The 21,296-nt window shown below is 41.6% G+C and overlaps 1 protein-coding gene across 3 annotated transcripts in view; it reads right to left on the bottom strand.

Moving 5' to 3' along the window:
- Window positions 1-21,296, bottom strand: part of LOC117356802 (poly(U)-specific endoribonuclease-D-like) — a 96,369-nt gene that overhangs the window by 25,601 nt on the left and 49,472 nt on the right. For all 3 annotated transcript variants that reach the window (XM_033936507.1, XM_033936506.1, XM_033936505.1), the window contains 6 exons: window positions 13,538-13,611; window positions 12,352-12,504; window positions 10,326-10,476; window positions 4,318-4,520; window positions 1,142-1,255; window positions 901-1,007 (listed from right to left, as the gene is read on the bottom strand). In XM_033936507.1, coding sequence (XP_033792398.1) covers window positions 901-1,007; window positions 1,142-1,255; window positions 4,318-4,520; window positions 10,326-10,476; window positions 12,352-12,418 — 642 coding nt within the window. In that variant the 5' untranslated portion in view covers window positions 12,419-12,504; window positions 13,538-13,611. The remainder of the gene's footprint in view (window positions 1-900; window positions 1,008-1,141; window positions 1,256-4,317; window positions 4,521-10,325; window positions 10,477-12,351; window positions 12,505-13,537; window positions 13,612-21,296) is intronic.

Here is a 21,296-nt window from a genome sequence, read left to right as displayed (position 1 = left end):
GGCCTGGGCAAGTCACATACACTGGGTTTTACTAAACAGCCTATGAGCATGAGCATTTTACCAAGGGCCAGCCCACGGTAAAATACTGTTACGCTGCATAGTAAATGGAGCCTTTAATCATCCATTGCCCCAGGTACAAAATAAGTTCCTGTATACAGTATATGTAAACTGCTTTGAATGTGCAACCAAAAAAAAGCAATATACAAGTCCCATTTCCTCCCCTTTCCCCTTACCAAACAGTATAAAGTGTCTATACTGTGCCCTTATGCAGGTCTTTCCTGTGCACTAAGGCCATTTTTACTGCTGAGGTAAAATGGTTGAATTTCCTTTTTTTATTAATGGCCATGTGCTAATTTTGCCATTAGTGTGTGGCCATTAAAACAGATAAGCCCGAGGATGTAGTGTTTTGCTAAATGAACTCTGATGAGTTGCTGTGGACTTTGGTGTCTTGCTCAAAGATTGGTTTCGGTGTGGTGGTGGTGGAGGGGCTCAGGGGAGGGTAGGAGTTTGGGTAGTTGTGGGGGTGGTGGGGGTTATGGTGTGGTGGTGGTGGGGTGGTAGGGCAGTGTTCTTTCTTTTGGTGTGGTCCCGCCTACTTCCTGTTTCTACAAAGGCAGGACCTGGCAGAGAGGAAGCCCCAATGCCAACAGAACAGCAAATTCTGAATGCTGCCACTGATGGAAGAAGTTCATGATGCTGGCCCTTGGAGCATCCCCTTATGTGCTGCACCCAGGGCAGAATACCCCCCTCCTTGGTACACCACTGGAACAAGGTGCTGCATACTGAAACAACAACAGCCCTACACTTGCTAGAGATTTCCTGATAGTATTCATTATTCAACCATCAATTATGAGCTCAATATAACCATGACTAAATTTTGTTTCTGTAGCTGGTACTCACAGGCCCATCAAAGCTGTAACTGAGGTAGTTGACTTGGCCTTGCTTTTCCAACATGTAGAGGTGGACCCAGTTGTGAAATCCTGAAATCTTCCCTCCTTTTATCTCGCCTACAAAAACCAGATGGGAAAAAAACAAACAAAAAATAGTCATGATCCATAGCTACTGTAGATAGGTACTGTAGAGAAACCCATGAGTCCGAAAATTGGATTCTGAGCTTTATTCATTCATTCCAGCAAGTTACCATGAAAAACGTGTTCAAAGCCAGAAGAATCTAGGGCACCTTTGGCACGAGAATATAACCCAAACCACATTTGCTTCAGGTCATTCTTAAACTCTGCCTGTGAGCTGTAGTAACCTGTCCAAAAGAAAAACAAAGTTGTTTATCTGTAAGAGGTGTTCCTTGACTGTTGAGCAGTTTCATGAGTGGGTCACATGACTGTGTTCAGTGGTCAATGGATTATCTATTCCAGAGCTTTTTAGAAAGATATACAGTATACATACGAATTGAGAGTTTTGAGCCCAAAAATGGGATCGCAGTTTATATTTGAGTCCCACCCAGCATGGACCAGGCCTACCTTAAGCCCTGGTAGTCCAATGGTGAGCCAGTGGACATGCAGTCCTTTCCTTCCCTGAGGTGAGACAGTTTCAAGAGGTTGTCATGGGAACTCGCAGCAGCCATTTTTAGTGGAAAGACTGCATGGACAGGAGAGTAGGAAGATCGTTTCTGCTCTGGCTCACTGCTGGACCACCAGAGTTATAAGGTACTGAAAGTCTAGGGACAGGCCTGCAGTGTGTCTAGGATGGGGGTGTTCGGTGCAGAGCCAGCAGGATGGGACAGGATGAAAAGGGACAGGACACCTCGGGGAAGGGAGGGAAGACAGGAATGCGGATGACACAGGAGAGGGAGGGAAGGAAGGAGAGAAACCATTGATTTATATTTGAGTTAACATTTTTCTCCTAAAAAAGGAGGGGGGGGGAATGTTCTCAGTTTATATTCAGATGGGTTTATATTTGAGTATATATGGTAACATGTGTAGGGGAATTCTATAAATGTTGCTTAAAATTGCTTGCCCAAATTTGGTCACATGCAATTGCCTAACAAGCCTGTTAGTGCCAGTAATTGGATGCTAACAATCAATTAGTGCTATTAGGATTTCACGCCTCTTGCTAAGCGCTATTCTATAAAGATGTGCATAGAAATTCTTTAGCATGCAACTGAAAAGCGACATGGCCATGGGAAGGGTGCGGGCAGGTCAGGGGTGTTCACAAAAGAACTTATGGGATCCTCGCCTAATTTAGGCATGGTGATTTATACCTGGATTCAGGCCTATATTCTGTAAATGGTGTGTTAGTAGGCGCCTTGACTGCACCTACTGGTGTCTAACTTAATTTCTTTAATTGGTTTTAATCAGCACAGTAATTGACCGCATAGTTTAACCCTTTAATTGGCAGATGGTGAAACGTAACTTGATGTTGAATGAGAGCAACAGTGCCAAGTATCAGGCATTTGGAGATGCAGAGCTCCCATAAGAGCCATAGAAAACACGGTGACCCATCAAAAGCGCGCTGGACTTTAGTGTGCCGACAATCCCGCGGTGACATTTGCACGCAGGACATATGCGCGTTGCCGCTTCTGCTACTTTCAAGCCTTTCCATTAGCGCTGTGAGGGTGTGTGTGGGGGGAACCCCCCCCTACATTTACAAGTCCCCGTGCTCCTGTTGAGGGAGGTGTGTGTGGAGGAACCACTACACTGAAAACTCCTAGGAAAATGAAAAGGAGAATGGGAATTTTCAGTGTACGGGGGGTGTGTACGGGGGGGGTTCCCACCCCACCCCACCCCACCCCACCCCCCTAATGGGAGCATGAGGACTTGCAAATGTACTGAGAGTTCCCCCCTCACATACCCCCTCACAGCGCTAACAGAAAGGCTTCAAAGCTGTGGTAGCGGCGGCCGCGCATATGTCCTTTGCGCAAATGTCACTGCGGGACTGTTGGTGTGCCAAAGTCCGGCATGCTTTTGACAGTGTACTGAAAACACATGTTGCTTCTGAGCAACAATGTCAAATAAAGGGCAACAACCAGTTAAAAAGTCATTAAAAACAAAGTAGGCATCGCTAGTCACCTGCTGAAGGCCAGAATCGTGCCTTCAGCATGGTGGCTAGCGGTGCCAAAGGTCAAAGTAGGTGTGGTTAGTGATGGAGATGACCTTAGACACTGCTAGGCCTGATTCTCAAAAAAAACCGTAGGTGCCGGTAATGTAGGCCTTTAAAACCCCAGCCTACATTACCGGGACTTAAAGATTTTCCTTAAGTGCCTGTAGCCGCGATTCTGTTAACGGCGCCTAAGCGTGACTGACACGAGGTCTGTGACATTTTTCAAGGTGCCGGCTGATTTAGGTGTCCTTAATAGAATCCAGGCTTAGTGTAAATCCTTACATCTAAACGCTGGGCGTAATTTCTGGTGTTACATGCTATTCTACAAGCTGCACCCAACTCAAGCACTTTTTTTCCTGACATTCAAATTTGGGTGCTGTCGGTGGTAAGGGGGTGCGGTCTTGGTGGGGGGCGCCGGCACCCATCCTCCTCTCCGCCCCTCCACTCCTTCCCCATCCCCCACTACCTCGCGTACCCCTTCCCTCATATCTCTTTAACATTCCGAGTGCGAGCAGCAACCCAACCTATTGCTCATGCCAGCGTCTGCTCTTCCTTTAACATCACTTCCTGGACTCGTACTTTTTTTAACTTCGACGGCATGAGCAACATGCTCATGTTAGTGTCGGCTCCCCCTTTGATGTCACTTCGTTGGCGTGAGTCCCAGAAGTGACAGAGAGAGCACTGATACTGACTCGGGCAGCAACCTCATGCTGGGGAAGTAAAAATGGTATGGGGAAAGGTGAGGGGTGCGCATGTATGGCAAGGAGAGGAGCGGGGGAGGGGGGCAGAGAGTTGGAGGGGTGCCATGCCCTTAGGACTGCACCCCCCACATCCCTCTTACTAAGCCACTGCCTACAGTATATTAAGATGAATTTTCAGCTGAAAACCTAGATTTCTAACTTTGGATGACAATAGGGCACATTCATAGAAACACAAATTTAGGCTCAGCCTTTTTTTTTAATACTAGGCCCTATGTTATTGTGTTGTTGGTACACTGAAAATCAGACTGACTGAGCGTGCCAAGAGGACTGAATTGAGAACCACTAACAGCACATATTACAAAATGATATATTATAAAGAGCTTCATAACTTATATTTAGGATGTGTTGTCAGTCTCTCTTATGTTAGTAAGAGTGATCTGGCTTAGACTGATGTGCACTCCTGTCCCACAATCTTATGCTGATAAAAGTGATATCCTCTCTGATCATGTCCTGTTGAGCAGTGTGTCCTTGTGACTGTATGCAATGCATTTTGATACGTTACCTTTGGACAAGAAGAAGTGGTACAACTTGTCAATAACTTGAGTTTTGAAGATTTCATCCAGAAAAGCATTTATTTCCTGATCTTCGTCACTGGTCACGAACTCAGCAATCCCAGCCATGCGGTCGTAGTTATTCAACATATCTCTCAGCCTGGCAAAAGTAGGCTTGGAGAAGAGCTTTTCCTCATTAACATAGCTGAAGAGTCTACAAAAAGAATGGGAAAGAGAAAGAGAAAAACAGAACAAAGTAAAAAGGGTCGATCAGAGCATGAGGTAGATTTGATTTTAGCTAAGTCCTCAATCACATTCTCATCTCTTTTCACTTCACACTCACCCCCCCACACCCCCATTCAGTATTTGAGCATGTGTGCCCCCTCATTCAATTCAGAATGTCCTGGGACATTCCCATGACACAAAACCATTCTATCACTTAGAACATATTTCATTACACTAAGTCTGACTGATAGCTACATAATGTTTCAGTTATGCTTAAAATTTGTAAGAATCTTCCCCTTCGATATCACCATTGATGTCAACATATCTACACTCTTGAATCCCATTGGTCTCTAAGTGTGACATCATTTAAGCCTTTGTACAGGATTGGATTTATTTAATTAATTAATACACTACTTTATACCAAGGTTATAAAGTGGTTTACAATAAAAATGATTTGTACAAAAATAGCCTACACAGTCAAGATGCAGAATTGTAGAGGAGTTACTTAAATAATTTTCTCATCAGCAATTTCAGGCGCACACTGCAGGCCTAGACAATATACAAGCAGTTTATCTTAACCACCAACCCCGAAGCCAGCGGAATGGTCACTGTCTCAGAGAGCTTTCGCATTCATAGTTGAGAGTTAGGGGGGTCATCTAATTTTCGACTTCACAGCATCGGTGTCCAACAAGAAGGCGGCTCAGGTTTTCAGCCACCATTATGAGCCAAACAGCATAGGTTTGGATACCATGGTTCAGCCTTGGCCCCAGGAGGATCTTCTATAAGCCTTTCCTACATGGCCCATGTTAGGGCAACTTCTGCACAGGATGAAGGTATACCAGGGCCAAGTGATTCTCGTAGCATCCGATTGGCCAAGGCATCTGTGGTGTGCAGACTTGATTCATCTGCAGTTAGATTGGGTCTTAGTCTTTCCTGCCACCCTCACTTTTTCACTTATGGCCTGACAGCTCTGCAGGTTCTGGACCACTTTGGTCTTTTGGTCTGGCTTGAGTGTGCAGAATTAATGCACATAGACTACTTGGCTGGTGCTCCCTTCTTACATAGGAAGAAGATGTCGACCGTTACAGCCTATGCTAAGGCATGGCAGTGTTTTCAGGCCTGGTGTTCTCAGCGGAATGAAGACCTGAGCTCAGAGTCGATCCCAGTGGTCCTCATTTTCCTTCAAGAAGGTCTGGAAAAAGACCTTGCTCTTGGCTCTCTGGGCTTTCCTGCTTCAGTCCCAAGCCCCAGGAGGACTCCCTTGTGGCTCATCAGGATGTGGTCAGGTTTCTGAAGGGCGTACTGTGGCTCAGCCCTCCTCTTCGTCAACTGTTTCCAACTTTGGATCTTAATCTGGTTCTTGGGTCACTGGCAGGCTCGTCCTATGAGCTGTTGGTTCAAGCATCTCTGATGGTCAAGATGGTATTCTTGGTGGCCATGACATTGGTCCGTAGAGTGTCCAGACTTCAAGCTTTGTCCTGCCTCCAGAGATCCATTTCTCTGCATTATGGAATCAGGCGTGATCCTGCACACTGTCCCTTCTTTTTCTGCCGACAATGGTTTCTAGTTTCCATATCAACTAGGAAATGTAGTTGCCAGCTTTTATGTTCTCAGGTTCAAGAAAAAATGACAGGGTGTTGACATCCTTGGATATGCACAGGCTTTTGCTGAGGTACTTGGAAGTCACAAATGAATTTTGGTTGTCAGATCATCTTTTTAACCTGGCAAGAACAGCCAAGAAGGGTAGACCAGCCTTGGAAGCAACCATTTCTAGATGTATCTGATTTAACTGTTCTTTCTCATTTTTTTCCTCCTTTTGCAAGAGTCTTTGCGATGTCTTCCCAGGAAAAAGAAAAATGAAAAATAAAGTATTATTCCTGGATTGAGAGACTTTTGTTTAAATTAACCTAGGAATATAGCAAGTGCGATGATTGAAAACGGGTGTTCCTTCACTTTTGATTAAAGCTACGTGGTAGCCATTTTCTGAGCACTATACAATATTATGGAATATATATGTAAAATATTAGTTTTTTTTATTTTATTTTGTGAGTTTGTTTGAACATATAAATTTTGAAAAAGAAAAATGAGAAATAAAGTATTAATCCAGAATTGAGACTTTTGTTTATAATTAGGGTTACCATATGAGGGGGTGCTGAAAAGTTCTCAGCTCAACCAGCTTCCTAAATTCTGAGTGTTATTTTGCTACTGTAGCTGAAAAAGGTAGTTTTATTTTGCAAAGTGCCAATTTGTGGAATCGTTATGCTATATTTTGACATTTTTTCAGATCATTGATTGAACTATGTCAACCAAAACTGGAATTTTCAAGTGTGGAACTCCGAGACATCATGAAGTTCCTATTCCTGCAGAAGAAAACTCCAAAGGAAATCCATGAATGTATGATGCAAACATTGAGTGCCAAATGTCCATCATACTCCACAGTGAAGAAGTGGTGTGCAAACTTTCAACATGGAGATTTTGAGACCGAAGATACAGCAAGGTCTGGGAGGCCTCAAACGGTGTCAGCTCCTGAAATTGTTGACTATGCCCATGACCTGATTTTGGCAGATCAGCGAATATCAGCTAAAGCAATTGCTGAGACACTACAGATATTCAGGAAACATACTGGATGTGAATGCTGAAGAGAAAAAACGTCGAGTGGACACTTCCAAGTTGATTTTGCAGCATTTTCAGCGAGCTGGTGCCAACGTTTTGGAATGACTAGTTACTGTTGATAAAACATGTTACACTACTATGATCCTGAGACAAAACAACAGTTCATGCAATGGTGGCACTCAGGTTCTCCAAGGCCAAGGAAATTCAAGACCCAAAAGTCAGCAGGAAAGGTCATTGCCACAGTGTTTTGGGTTCAGGAAGGTTTTGTAATGACTGACTCTCTTACAATGGGCCAAACAGTTAATGCAGAATACTACTGTAACTTGCTGTGCTGATTAAAGGAGGCATTGAAAGAAAAAAGGAGAGGGAAGCTACGGAAAAGAGTTCTCTTTTTGCAAGACAATGCACCTGCTCACAAGGCTGACAAAATGATGGATGTTTTGATGAAATTGGTGTTTCATTGCATAGACCAGTGGTAGGCAATTCCAGTCCTTGAGAGCCGGAGCCAGGTCAGGTTTTCAGGATATCCACAATAAATATGCATGAGATAGATTTGCATCTCAAGGAGGCAGTGCATGCAAATCCATCTCATACATATTCATTGTGGAGATCTTGAAAACCTGACCTGGCTTCGGCTCTCGAGGACCGGAATTGCCTACCCCTAGCATAGACCATCCACCCTGCTTTTCAGATCTTGCTCCTTCTGACTATTTTCTGTTTCCAGACCTTAAAAAGAGTTTGAAAGGGTGACAATTTTTGAGTGATTTGAAGGTGACTGCAGCAGAGCAGTATTTTAGTGACCAGACAGTATTTTTTGGAAGGGTATGTTGAATTTAATGGTGAATATGTGGAATAACTTGTAAGTGTCTTGGCTCCATATCTTTCCCTTTTTTGGTTGGGCTGAGAACTTTTCAGCACCTTCTCATATTTCAGGTCTCCACAGATCTCTCAATTCAACTGTCCAGTGTACCTCATCACAGTTGTACCATTCTCACATTGGTTTTACTGTGGATTGTTTAATTGGGTTTAATGAAGCATCGCTCTTTACATATTTCCACTGTGCTGAGGCTTATCCTGGGGGATAGCAGACAAACTCATTGAACCTGTAGTCTATAATATTACCAGGCTGGACTCTGTTATTCCTAAAGCAAATTTCTTTAATACAACTTAAAAACAAATAAACAAACAAACATATAGTTCGGATGATCTTAAGAATTTCCTTTCTTGCAGAATCCACGCTTCAACCTGCACCTCCTGTGATCAGAGCAAGCTGGGAGTGTTTAGCACAGACTCTCTCTGTGCTGGGTAATACAGGTACTCGTCGACTTCAAGTTACGACTGTTCGACTGTACGACGCGTTTACTACAGTTTCCCCCGCCAGCTGTTAGCAGCCCCAGTCTCCCGCACTCCCAAGTCTCGCGATGCAGCAGTAATAATCTAAAGAGGATTTGGCATCACAACGAATGTTCACCACAAAGGGATTGTGCCGTGCTTGACTTAGAAAGTAAGAAAATATTGATAAAATATTACCTTAAGATGATTACAATATCATTACCTAGTCTAATACAGTATTCTTACCTTAGTCTAACATAGGCCGTCTTACGTCCAGATCAACTTATGACCTGTGAGTCGGAACCAATTACAGTCGTACGTCGACGAGTACCTGTACTATACTCTAACTTATTCAACTAAGCTGTAATTAACTAGCAGATTCAAGGCTATAACCTGATGGGACAACAATGCTTTCTAAACTGTGCTAGCTAACAAAATGAAGACTGACCGTCACCAGTACAAACTGAGGAAGCTGTTGTTCTGGGCCAGCATAAGAACTTGCAATAATGACATCTGTAGACAAGACCTATGTGGTTTCAAAACTTATATTTATCATAATTTCTGAATAACTTCTATATTGGTTCATGAAGTATAGTATATCAAATCCTTAATAAAATTGATCCTGACTTCTATATACCAGATGAATGAGAGTGGTTTGAAGGTTTGGTAAAAAAAAAAAAAAATCAAATTAAATACATATATTAAAAAAAAAAAACCCAGCTATATTTCAAAACATATCCCCTCTTTTACGAAACTGTGATAGCAGTTTCTAGCAATGGCCCGCGCTGCTCCTGACGCTCATAAGAACTTAATGAGGGTCAGGAGCAGCGCGGGCCATTCAGCACGGCTCCCCGTGCTAGAAACTGCTAATGCAGTTTCGTAAAAGAGGGGGTTAGTCTTTCAATCAAAGGTTATAAGGGCTCCTTTTACTAAGGTGCCCTGCGTTTTTAGCGCATGCAGCAGATTAGCGCGCACTAAACCCACTCTACACGGCTAGAACTAGTGCCAGCTCAATGCTGGCATTAGCATCTAGCGTGCGCGCTATTCCGCGCATTAATGCTGCATTTTTCCATCCCATCAGAAAAACAGGTTTTGTCAAATTTTTTAAAAAATATTTGTTTAACAATGTGTTTTTTTACTGAACTTTTCAAGCCGCCCTCGTACATTACTACTGAAACATGTGCAGGTTTGAAATGTTGCCCAGAACGTGACGGGTGGCATTTTCTCTAGAGAGCTTTTGGGAGGGAGGGGGAGGGAGGTTTGACAGTTTAATGAAGGGTGCATTCTGTTGTGAGTCCCAGTTCCAAGTTTCCAAGTTTATTTATAATTTGATATACCGACCATCGACAAGTATCTGGTCGGTTTACAATACTAAAATTTAAATTATAAAATATAAAATAAAAATAAAATAGGGTAAAATGAGGATAGGACAAGGACAGAAACATAGACAAAGTAGATACGAGAGGTGCTGGGGGAGGGGAAAATATAAAATTACAGGTAGGGCTAGTCTCAGTTATTGCACTAGTCTTTGACCAAGGGCCGCCGCGTGAGCGGACTGCTGGGCACGATGGACCACGGGTCTGACCCAACAGCGGCAATTCTTATGCTCTTATGTACATCAAAAAATAAAAATGAAAGGGTGGGAAGAAGGGAAGGGGGAATACAGAAAGGGAAGGGAAGTCGCTTCTTAAAAGTGGTTCTCATTATATGTAGACGATGGTTGGAGAAAGGATCTTATCTGATATTTTGGTAAGCATCTTGAAATAGAAAAGTTTTAAGTTTGGTTTTAAATTTGTCAAGAGAGTTTTCATGGCGGAGATGTGATAGCATTGCATTCCAAAGGGCTTACCTCTGGCTGGCATAGTCCTGCCCCTCGTTGATCTGGGAACTGGAGATCTGACGCTGGAGGTTGAGGACAACGTCGTTACTGACTGCCCTGTTCACATCTGCCGCATAGATCTCCTCAGAGATTTTTTGGACTTCACTGTCCGAGACAGTACCTGGAGGAGAGCAGAATCAGAATGTATAAATAATATAACTTTAACTGTACTAACTTGATTCTTCAAAATAGAGACTGCAAAGGGCCTGGGTTCCATCCTCCTGCTCAGTTCTTCAGTTCTCCATGTGGTGAGATAAGAGGTCAGTTATTTTGTCACCTGATATCCGGCCCACAGCAGTCATAATTTTTTAAAATGCCTGTTGCTATCTGGGTTTTTTACACCTGGATATTTAGTGCTGGACTGTACCCAGATCCCAGCGCTGAATATCTGGGTATAAAGCATACACTACATCTACATGTATTAATCGCCTGTATCAAAAATGGATCAAGGTGATTTACAATACACAAAGATCAATACAATTGACAGTTAGCAGAAACAATAACATCAAAAGGCTATATTCTGAGAGGTACATAATCGAATTGAAAATATGTCTAAAAACCCGCCTAAATTGGCACTTGGATGATCAAAAAGACAGGTTGTCCAAGTGCCGATAATCGAAACGGGTTTTAGACGTATCTAGAGGCAGCTTAGGCCTTTTGACTGCTGCTGTGCGCCCAGAGCGAAAAGGGTCGTTTTTGGAGGAGTGGTTAGTGCAGGAGGTGGGCGGGATGTGGGCCGACCAAACCTAGTTGTCCTGCAGTGATAACTGAAAGTTTGATGAGGTTGCCTGGAAGGAATGTAAACGTTTTGACATAGATGATGTCAAAACAGATATAAGTTCTGATCGGGTTGCCACTGAGCTGATTGTAGCTGCCATGATCAGTTTAGCGGCCCAGGCAACCCATCACCCATTATGTTTCCCCTCCACGTGAAGACTACTGGCAGGAGGGATGCCCAGTCCCTCCTGCCCGCACCCGCTGTGAACCCCCCCTCCCCACAACGATCACCGGCAGGAGTGATGCCCAATCTCTCCTGCCAGACATTCCCCCCTGAACCCCTGAAAGTTCACCGGCAAATAGCACCGGTTCCAGCACAGATCCTATGGGGGGTGGCCTAAGGGATCTGGCCAACTGGAATCTTAGGCCTGTCTCCCAGTACATTCTGGGATGCGCTGGGAGTGGCCTAAGATTACGATTGGCTAGATCCCTTAGGCCACCCCCCATAGGATCTGTGCTGGAACCGGTACTATTTAACTTATTTATAAATGATCTAGAAATTGGAACTACAAGCGAGGTGATTAAATTTGGAGATGACACTAAACTGTTCAAAGTTCTTAAAACACATGCAGACTGTGAAAAATTGCAGGAAGACTTTAGGAGATTTGAAGACTGGGTGTCCATATGGCAGATGAAATTTAATGTGGACAAATGCAAAGTGATGCACATTGGGAAGAATAATCCAAATCATAGTTATCAGATGCTAGGGACCACTTTGGGGGTCAGCACTCAAGAAAGGGATCTGGGTGTCATTGTAGACAATACGCTGAAGCCTTCCGTCCAATATGTGGCGGCAGCCTACCTGTGGGTGTCTAGATTTTAGGCTCCCTAGTACCGGGTTGTGTTAGCATTCTATAATGGCATTTAGGTGCCCAAATACTGTTCTTACCGACTGACATCCTAAAAGGAGGCACCCACTTAAAGATTTGCTTCCTACTTGCATAGGTTTATCTGCAATATAGGGTGCAATATTTTATAAAAGCCCCATTTCTGTGAGGAAGTCACTGTTTTACCCATGAAAATGACCCTTTTTACAACTGAATTTGTGCTTCTTATTTCCTTAAGAAGCAAGGCTAGAAGTCTATGCCCAGAAAAGGGTAAAGTAAAACTAGGATAGATCAGCTCGCCCTGAAAAACCTGGTAAAAAAATAATAATAATAAAAGATTCTCCCAGTAATTCTTAACATCTTTTGGTTACAATAGAAAAAAATGTTCTTACCAAGGTTTTGGATGCGAGCCCCGTGGATCAAAGATGGCAAGACAGCAAACAGGATCCAGTACTGCATGTTGAGTCTGTTACAGTCAGTCTGTGCCCTGGGAATTCTACTGCACTGCTGTTTAAATAATCTGCTACAAACTGTTGAGATTAAGTCTGATGAAGCAATAAAACAGATTACGTTGAAAAGAGGAATGTTGATTTATGTTTCACGAGGGAAAAACCATCACTAACATCTGTTGCCGGTCAGAGATGGGGCAAGAGTCGGGAAAGTTCAATAATTTGTGAGGGGAGACATTTAAAGAGGAGAGTGAGTTACAGGGGCTAGAGCAAGGCATTATGAACCTGAAGGCTCACGGGTTCAAATCCCAGCTCTGCCGTGGATACCCAGGGGCTTATTTTCTAAAGCAGGGGTTCTTAACCTGGGGTCCATGGATAGGTTTCAGGGGGTCAGATAAAAATTAACATTTATATTCACTATACAGCTCGATTCACAATGACGAGAGACGTAATGCGCGAGAAAAATCACATGAGAAAGTTCACGTGAGAAAAAAATGAACAGCTCGATACTGTTCATTTTTTTTTCTCACGTGAACTTTCTCGTGATTTTTCTCGCGCACTACGTCTCTCGTCATTGTGAATCAGGGTTCTCAGCATTTGTTTTTGTCGAAATAGATTGGATGTCAAAGATGATATGCGTGTCACCTTGTCGAAGACCATGCCACAGTTTCATATTCTTATTCAAGGCAAACAAGAACAACCTTCTCATTGAAATAAAGTAGATAACGAGAGAGTAGATGTTAGTAGTAGCAGTAATGGTAGTAGAAAACTTAGTAGTAGATCTGTTTTAATTTGCACAAGAGGATTCTATTTCACAATTATAATGAGTGGCCATTGCTTTTTGCATAAAAAAGGAGTGGTTTTTGTTTTTTTTTTAGATTGTTTACTTTACAGTTTAATAATACTTTGTGTATGTCATATATCTATGAGACAATCAAATCTCGATAAATAAATTACAATATATTTAGTGCATACAAAGTTGTGTTTATGTGACTATTTCTGGGGAAGGGAGTCCATAGTTTTCATCAGATTCTTAAAGGGGTCCATGACTTACTGCTCTAAAGGGTGATAACATTGCTGTAATCAGTTGCTAAAAGTCATGGAGCCAGAAACATTATCATGTACTCACTATGACAAAGGACCTGTTCTCTTTTCCTTTAGATCCAGAAGAGTGGGGAGAAAGGGATCTCAGTGATTCAAGCCCTAAGAATGCAAAAACAAAACACCATTTAAAGGGAAATTCTACCGGCAGCTAAGTTAATTGGGAAATGCTGTTTGAAACGACAAGCCACTATAGATGTGGCCAACGCTGGAAGCGATGTTAGGCACCATAAAGCAACTATACAGGCACGATGCACGGCAAAGAGAGGCACCGGAAATGTCAGCTTTGAAAACCCTGGCTGACATTTCCGGCATCTATCTTTCCTGGAGGCACAATTCTCTAAATGGCACCGTAGCGTGATCAGCAGCCGCCATTATTGGTGATGTTTAGAGAATCCAGGTCTTAGGGACGGATAATGTATATTGCAGCTAAAGTTTTGTGCGCAAATCTGTGCGCATTGCCAACTTGTGCACATAACTTAACAAGCCAAATAGTGCCAGTAATTGCCAATTAACAAGCAATTATTGGAACTAACTTTAACTAATTAGAATTTACACGCACAACTTTCTAAGTGCATTCTATAAATTGTAGTGTGAAGATCTAAAAAGGGTATGTGACCAGGGGAGGAGCATGTGCCTGATCCACGCACAAATTAGGCGCAAGCATTTTGACCTGGTTTTCATTGGTATAAATACCTGTTGAGTAGTGGCAGCCATGGGGTGCTATGATATGCTGCACTAGAATGGATAGTGTGCAAGATATGAAAATTTGAATATGTTGACCTGCTTTTCATATGATTCTGGGTAAATCTAGTTAGATGCATATGTGATAGATAAGGCCACGCCCAAGTAGAAGCCTATGAAAGGTTTTGGTATACAAAAATAAAAATCTGAATATGGATTGCAGCTGAGGCCAGAAAAACTAGAGATTAACGGGAAAACACTAGGGGGTACTAGGAAGAAAAAGCATAATAATATTTGCTGTATGTACTTTGCTGGATTAAGCAAGATCATGGAGGAAATCATGTATAGATATACATAACATACTTAGAGAGGTATTAATCTGACTCCATTTTTCCATCTTTCTTTCTTTGTGTCCTTTGTCTAAACCTACTGCAGTTTCCCGCCTTGACTTCATGGTTTAATTAATGCCAGACCTCTCAGTCTGACTTGTGGCAGTTGGAGGGAAGATATAGGGTTTCACATGATTGGAATACAGATAGTTTATATGTATCTTAACCATAATTATTGGATATGAATGAAATATGAGTGTAGCTTGTGTATGAATGTTTGGGATCCCAAGGATGTATATGAGCAAGTGTTTTGATTATGTATGTGAATGTATATTAAACATAGAATGGGTTTTGAAAATATTATTTTTATATATTTGAAACCTGGGAAATCCTGAGAAGTAACATTTGCAATTTGACCTCTTTGACCTTTAAGCTAGCCTACAATATAAACTTGTGAAGGGTGGGCTCCTTTAGCCCACATAGAAATTTCCAGTAAGGAAGGTTATATGGGTTTTGTGTGTGTCAGTGAAACTTGAAACTGTCAGTTTTTCCAAAGCAAGTTTTCTCCTGACACAGAAAGCTGTTTTGGATTCAAAGTTTCTGGGGGTATAGTATAATGTTTATACATATGCAGAAAGTTTTGTGAACAGATATGTATTTTATAAAACTGTTTTTTTTTAGTTTGGTAGCTATGTTAAAAAAAATTTCTTTATTCAAAAACCTAAGGCCAGCTTCTGCTGGCCGATTGGTTGACATGTGTGATGTCATACTAGGCACTGCAAAAGTATATAAGTGAACCTTGTGGGAGTGGTACTCTGAGTTCATATTTGTCAGGAAAGATGTACTTTGACATGCCTGACTATATATGCCTCCATTGTGCAAAGACCTGATGATACGAGATTATGCTGTTAATATTAATAAACAATATTGGACTGGTAATATTTGCACAATTGTCATTATTCCTAGGCAACTAAAGGCGGGGTTTGTTAGTTTACCCTGCTGCGTGGACGGGCGCTACATGTGATTGTATAAATTGTGCCTAACTCTGGAGGCACTTTATAAAATCTCACCAAATATTAATCTTTTCTGTGCTGATTTTTTTAGACGACATATATAGAATTAAAACTTTACTGTCAGACACTACAGGACTTACCCCACCCTATTACTAAGCTGCGGTAGAGGTTTCTACTGCAGCCTGGAGCACTAAATGCTCCGAAGCTCATATAATTCCTATGAACTTTTGGATTTTTCCTCTATGAATATACCTCCTTTAAACAAGGTGTATTATTTACCATATTCCTCAAAAAAAGAAGTACCGGCTTCTCTCTCTCTCAGGAAAAGGAGAATCATGGGCAAATTAAGGAAAACCAAGATTTGATTCAGGACTTGTCAGCCATATTGGAAGAATCATCGATGGAGGTTACAGAGAGATCTACACTTCTAGTTTCATTTGTTTTTGAGAATGATTTAAATTTGGTTATGAAACGCTTCTTTTGAAAATTACATTCATTATTCTTGGGACAAAAGACCTGAATATATCCAGATGTTACAAAGACTACTCAGGATTAAAAAAAAAATGTTTCTAGCTATGCGGGAGGAGGTTAGATCTTTGGGGGCCTCATTTCTTCTAATGTACCCTTGCAAATGCGTCGTGAAATACCTTGGGTTAGAATACGTATTTTTTTGAATTTCAACATTTGAAGGCCTTTATAGACTTGAAAAAGATCATGAGGGGAGTAAAATCAGCTAAAGTATGATGTAATAATAATTGTTTAACAGTTAAACAATTATTATTACATCATACATCTCATTTATTAGCTTTTTTCCTTATATTTCTTTTCATTTTTTCTCTCTTGATTTGTTATACACCCCCTATTCTCAATTTGTGGTCTAAGGAGGATTAGATATAATATTTTTTATATTCATTGATGGAAAGTTTCCTGGATTTAATTTTTATCCGGATTTCTGTATCCAGAGTGAATCTTGTTAATGTATCTTTAAAATGATAAATAAAGAAATAAAAAAAAGAAGAATTCCTACGAACATTGGAGCAGTGTCGGAGCAGTGTCAGAGCATTTAGTGCTTTAGGCTATAGAAGAAACCTCTACCTCAGCTTAGTAAAAGAGGGCCTTAGTTTAGAAGTGTCATTTGCATTTTAGGTGTGCAGAAACTGGCACTTAAACGTTTGTCTTACATAATCATCCAAATTCTGATGTTGTAAAGCCAGGATAAAAAATACAAATCACTCCATTATACCACCACCACACAATGGGTGCCAGAGAAAGGTAATGCTAAAGCGAAAGAAAAGCCTCAGACTAAAGGAGAGGTGTACCCACACTCTTCCACCCAAGCATCATCCAATTGCTGCATATAACCACAAATTCAAATGCACTGGTGCGGTGCTTAAACAGCGTCCAAGCCAGTCAGGTGATGCATCACGTGACAGGATGAATGGACCTAAGGCTGGCCAATCAGGGCAGACGGGAAAATCCCCATTCACAAAAAACTGGAGAAAAACGTCATACAATCAGCTGATGAAGTCAAAAAGCAAAAAACACAGAGAGATGCAAAATTGAAGGATCAAAAAAGCTGAAAAATACTGGAACAGTTGAACTGAAACAGTTAATAAAAATGAAACCAATCAATGCTATTGTTTAGTCCGTGGGGACACACAGCATGAAGATTAAAGATCCAGAACTGCTCTTTTCATTGAAGCTGGAGTCTTCTGTTACCTTCCCGCAGATAAATTGGAATCTGGTCTAAGATCAAGCATTGTAGCTGAAAATAATCATGGTTGTGTGAGCCACAGTGTTGTACCATAGGGGCAGAAATCACACCCCTCTGCAATGTGCTTCTATGCTCATTTAAGTGCAATTTTAGTGCATGTGAAGTTTGTCCCACAATTATTGGCAGTTTGGCTTATTAAACAATTAAGTTATGTGCACAAGTTGGCAATGCGCACAGATTTGCACATAAACTTTAGCTATAAAATACAGTATCCGGCCCTAAGGCCTGGATTCTGTACACAGCTGTTCTGATTGTTTCCCTCCATTCTTCCTGTTTTGTTATTGTAAAGCCAGGATACACGCATCTAAATTTGAAGAACATGAAAATTAATCAATCAATACATTGCAAGGGGGAGTGGTATGGTCAACCTTTGGGCAGGACTAGGTTGGACTTTAAAAAAATGAATGTTCATTCCACATTTCAAAAGGGAAAGGAGCCTCTATGTCCTAACAGATCGACACTGGAATTTACCACTGGACAACAAAGTTTTTGTTTCTTCAACACTTTTGGGTGTATTTTGCAGATTTTTGGCTGCTGATCACGAAAATCACGTTTAAAATTACGTATCATGTACCATCTTAACAAAAAAAAAGTGCATTTTTACAATTTCTTGTTATACTTTCAGGCTAATGCAAATAATAATAATTAATAACTGACGCCAAGGTTAAGGAAGACATTTTTGTTGATCCACAGATCAGACACGTCATCAGAGATGACAGATTTGAAGATCTGTTAGTTGGGCTAGAGAAAATCACCTGGAAAGCATTTAAGGATGGTGTTGAGAATTTTCTTGCAAGTTACAGAGCACCAAACTATATTCCACTGGCTGAAAAACTTCTTAGAGCATACAAAACCATGAAGTGCAACATGCCACTGAAGATGCACTTTCTACATTCACACTTAAGAACAATGTGTTGTCTAGTATAGCCTAGCACAGTGGTTCCCAACCCTGTCCTGGAGGACCACCAGGCCAATCGGTTTTTCAAGCTAGCCCTAATAAATATGCATGAGAGAGATTTGCATATAATGGAAGTGACAGGCATGCAAATCTGCTCCATGCATATTCATTAGAGCTATCCTGAAAACCCGATTGGCCTGGTGGTCCTCCAGGACAGGGTTGGGAACCACTGGCCTAGCACGTCTAGGTTTCTGAACTGTGCTCCTTTTGAGCAGTGCTCCACTACAGGGATTAAAAGAGGTCGCCCGTTAATCACCAAAAAGCCAAACTAGTAAGGGATATTGGACCATATGACAGCTTCAGGAAAATTACATGTTTTATGTTTCTAAAATCGCTAAGATAAATGTTTGTATTTAGCTCAAAAATATTTATGTTACTATTCCTCAACATTAAAATTTATATGCACATTGACCTGCTGGTATTTTTGAATGTCTGTTTATCTAGAAAGGATGCTCTTCAGAGGAATGGATGAATAGCCTAATAGTGCAACAGCTTGAGAACCAGAGGAACTGAATTCAATTCCCCAAATAGCTCCCTGTGACTCTGAGCAAGTCACTTAACCTTCTATGGCACCAGATAAGAACATAAGAATAGCCTTACTGGGTCAGACGAATGGTCCATCAAGCCCAGTATCCTGTCTTCACGGAGGTCAATCCAAGTTACAAGTACCTGGGAAAAACCCAAATAGTAGCAGCATTCCATGCCACTGATCCAGGGCAAGCAGTGGCTTCTCCCATGTCTGTCTCAACAGCAGTTTATGGACTTTTCCACCAGGAACTTGTCCAACCAGCTACATTAACTGTTCCTTAACACATCCTCTAGCAACACATTCCAGTGCTTAACTATTCTCTTGAGTGAAAAAATATTTCCTCCTATTGGTTTTAAAAGTATTACTCTATAACTTCATTGAGTGTCCCCTAGTCTTTGTAAATCTTGATGCAGTAAAAAAATCGATCCACATCTACCCATTCTGCACCACTCAGGATTTTGTAGTCTTAGATCATATCTCCCCTCAGCTGTCTCTTTTCCAAGCTGAAGAGCCTTCTATGGCCCCAGATAAGAACATAAGAATAGCCTTACTGGATCAGATCAATGGTCCATCTATCCCAGTAGCCCATCTTCATAGTGGTCAATACAGGTCCATGGGGGTCAGAATGTGGAAGGCCACAGGGGCTATGGCCCCTCCTCCCAAAAATAAATTGTGGTCGCTAGTTGTTTATGGCTGTATCCCTCCCCCACCCTCCCTCCTCCCGGCGCTGTACTTTTAAATGTTTGGGTAGCCACTGCACAGCATCAACGAGCAGGACTGCCCCAAAATTTTTGGGAACAGGCCTGCTCATTGACGCTGCATGACAGCTGCCCGAAAATTTAAAAGTACAATGCCGGAGGAGGTGGGTGGGGGGAGTCAGGAGTTGGTGAGAGGGCATGCTGCAGGACTCTGCTGGGACCCAAGGTGGATTCTCTGGGCCCCGCAAACAATACAGCATTCCACTGTCTATGAAAACCATATATAGTAGTAACATTCCATGCTACCAATATAGAGCAAGCAGTGGCTTCACCTGTGTCAAATACAAAATAAGTACCTATATATACAGTACTGTAATATGAAACCTAGTTTGATTCCATAAAAATCTTGGGTATCATGCTTGACCGCCAACTGACTTGGATCAATCATACAAACTTGGAAATTACAGACCATTATAAAATACTTTGATCCAGTGTCTTTTAGATTACTGGTACAATAATTATTTGTTCCCTCACTTTGAATTTTATAGATCATCAAGGATTACGAGAAGCTCTAACTTATTTACCTATCCTATGCCAAATGGTGTTATATTTAAGAACTTTTTTGAAAGGACCTTAGCATTTCAGGCAGGCAAATTTCAATGTTGGCTCGGTGAATGTCTTTATCAAGCCATGTCTTACTGTTCTTTTCAAAAATTAGTAAATTCTGCTTTGTTTGACAAATTTATCACATAATTAGGCCTTCTTAACATTGTAATTATTTTACCATTTGTAATCTTGGTTTTTTAAAATCTTATGATATGTAAGTACTTCGCTTCAGTTTCTTACACTGTAAACCGCCTAGAACTCTTGGGTAATAGCGGTATAGAAGAATAAATTTATTATTATTATTATTATTATTATTATTATTATTAATAAACACAGAAAGACAGTATATCATATCAGTTCTAGCAAAAGAAAAGTGCTGATACTCAAATACAAGGCTATTCTTCAGGAGTGGGGTGATCATTGAGGGACCCAACCCACAGCAGCCAGGCCCCCTAAAACCAGCCACAGAATTCATGAAAGCACAATACTGAGGGTGTAAAACCGGTGACAGGATAATCACGTGCCAGATACCAGCGCACCGACAATCGAGTGCTGACAATTTGGTGCAATAAAGAAGTGAAGCGTGTTTTAAAGAGCTCCGAACCGGGGTGAGTGGGGAACCCCCCCCACTTTACTGCATAGTGTTTGCGCTGCCATTGGGGGGGCTGTAGGGGTGCAACTCAACCCCCCATTATAGAGAAAATGGAACTTTTCCTGAAAAAATCAGAAAAAGTTCCATTTTCTCTATAATGGAGGGTTCAAAACCCCCCAACCCCCCCCCACAGCAGCGTGAACACTATACAGTAAAGTGGGGGTGGGGTTCCCCAATCACACCCCGGTTCGGAGCTCTTTAAAACTAAGTTTTCCCGCCACGCGCTTCTTTCTTGCACTGAATTGTCAGCGCTTGATTGTTGGCGCGCTGGTGTCTCGCTTGTGACTGACTATGAACCGTAAAACCTGAGCTCTTGTTAATATATGGGGACCATGGTTCATTTTTGTCAAGCTTCTTTGGTTCCACAATGCCATAAAGTCAACACCCATGGGTTTAATCTTACTCTCTGGTGCGATATTCTCAGTCATGGCTCTCCTTACTTGGAATGCCCTTCCTTTATACATTAGAGAAACCAAAGACCTGAACTTATTTAAATCTAATCTAAAAACTTTCTTTTTTAAAACTTCTTTTAATATTTAAAACC

The sequence above is a fragment of the Geotrypetes seraphini genome, chromosome 3 (assembly GCF_902459505.1).
Source record: "Geotrypetes seraphini chromosome 3, aGeoSer1.1, whole genome shotgun sequence".
Classification (NCBI taxonomy): domain Eukaryota; kingdom Metazoa; phylum Chordata; class Amphibia; order Gymnophiona; family Dermophiidae; genus Geotrypetes; species Geotrypetes seraphini.
This window is presented reverse-complemented; position numbering and strand designations above follow the sequence as displayed.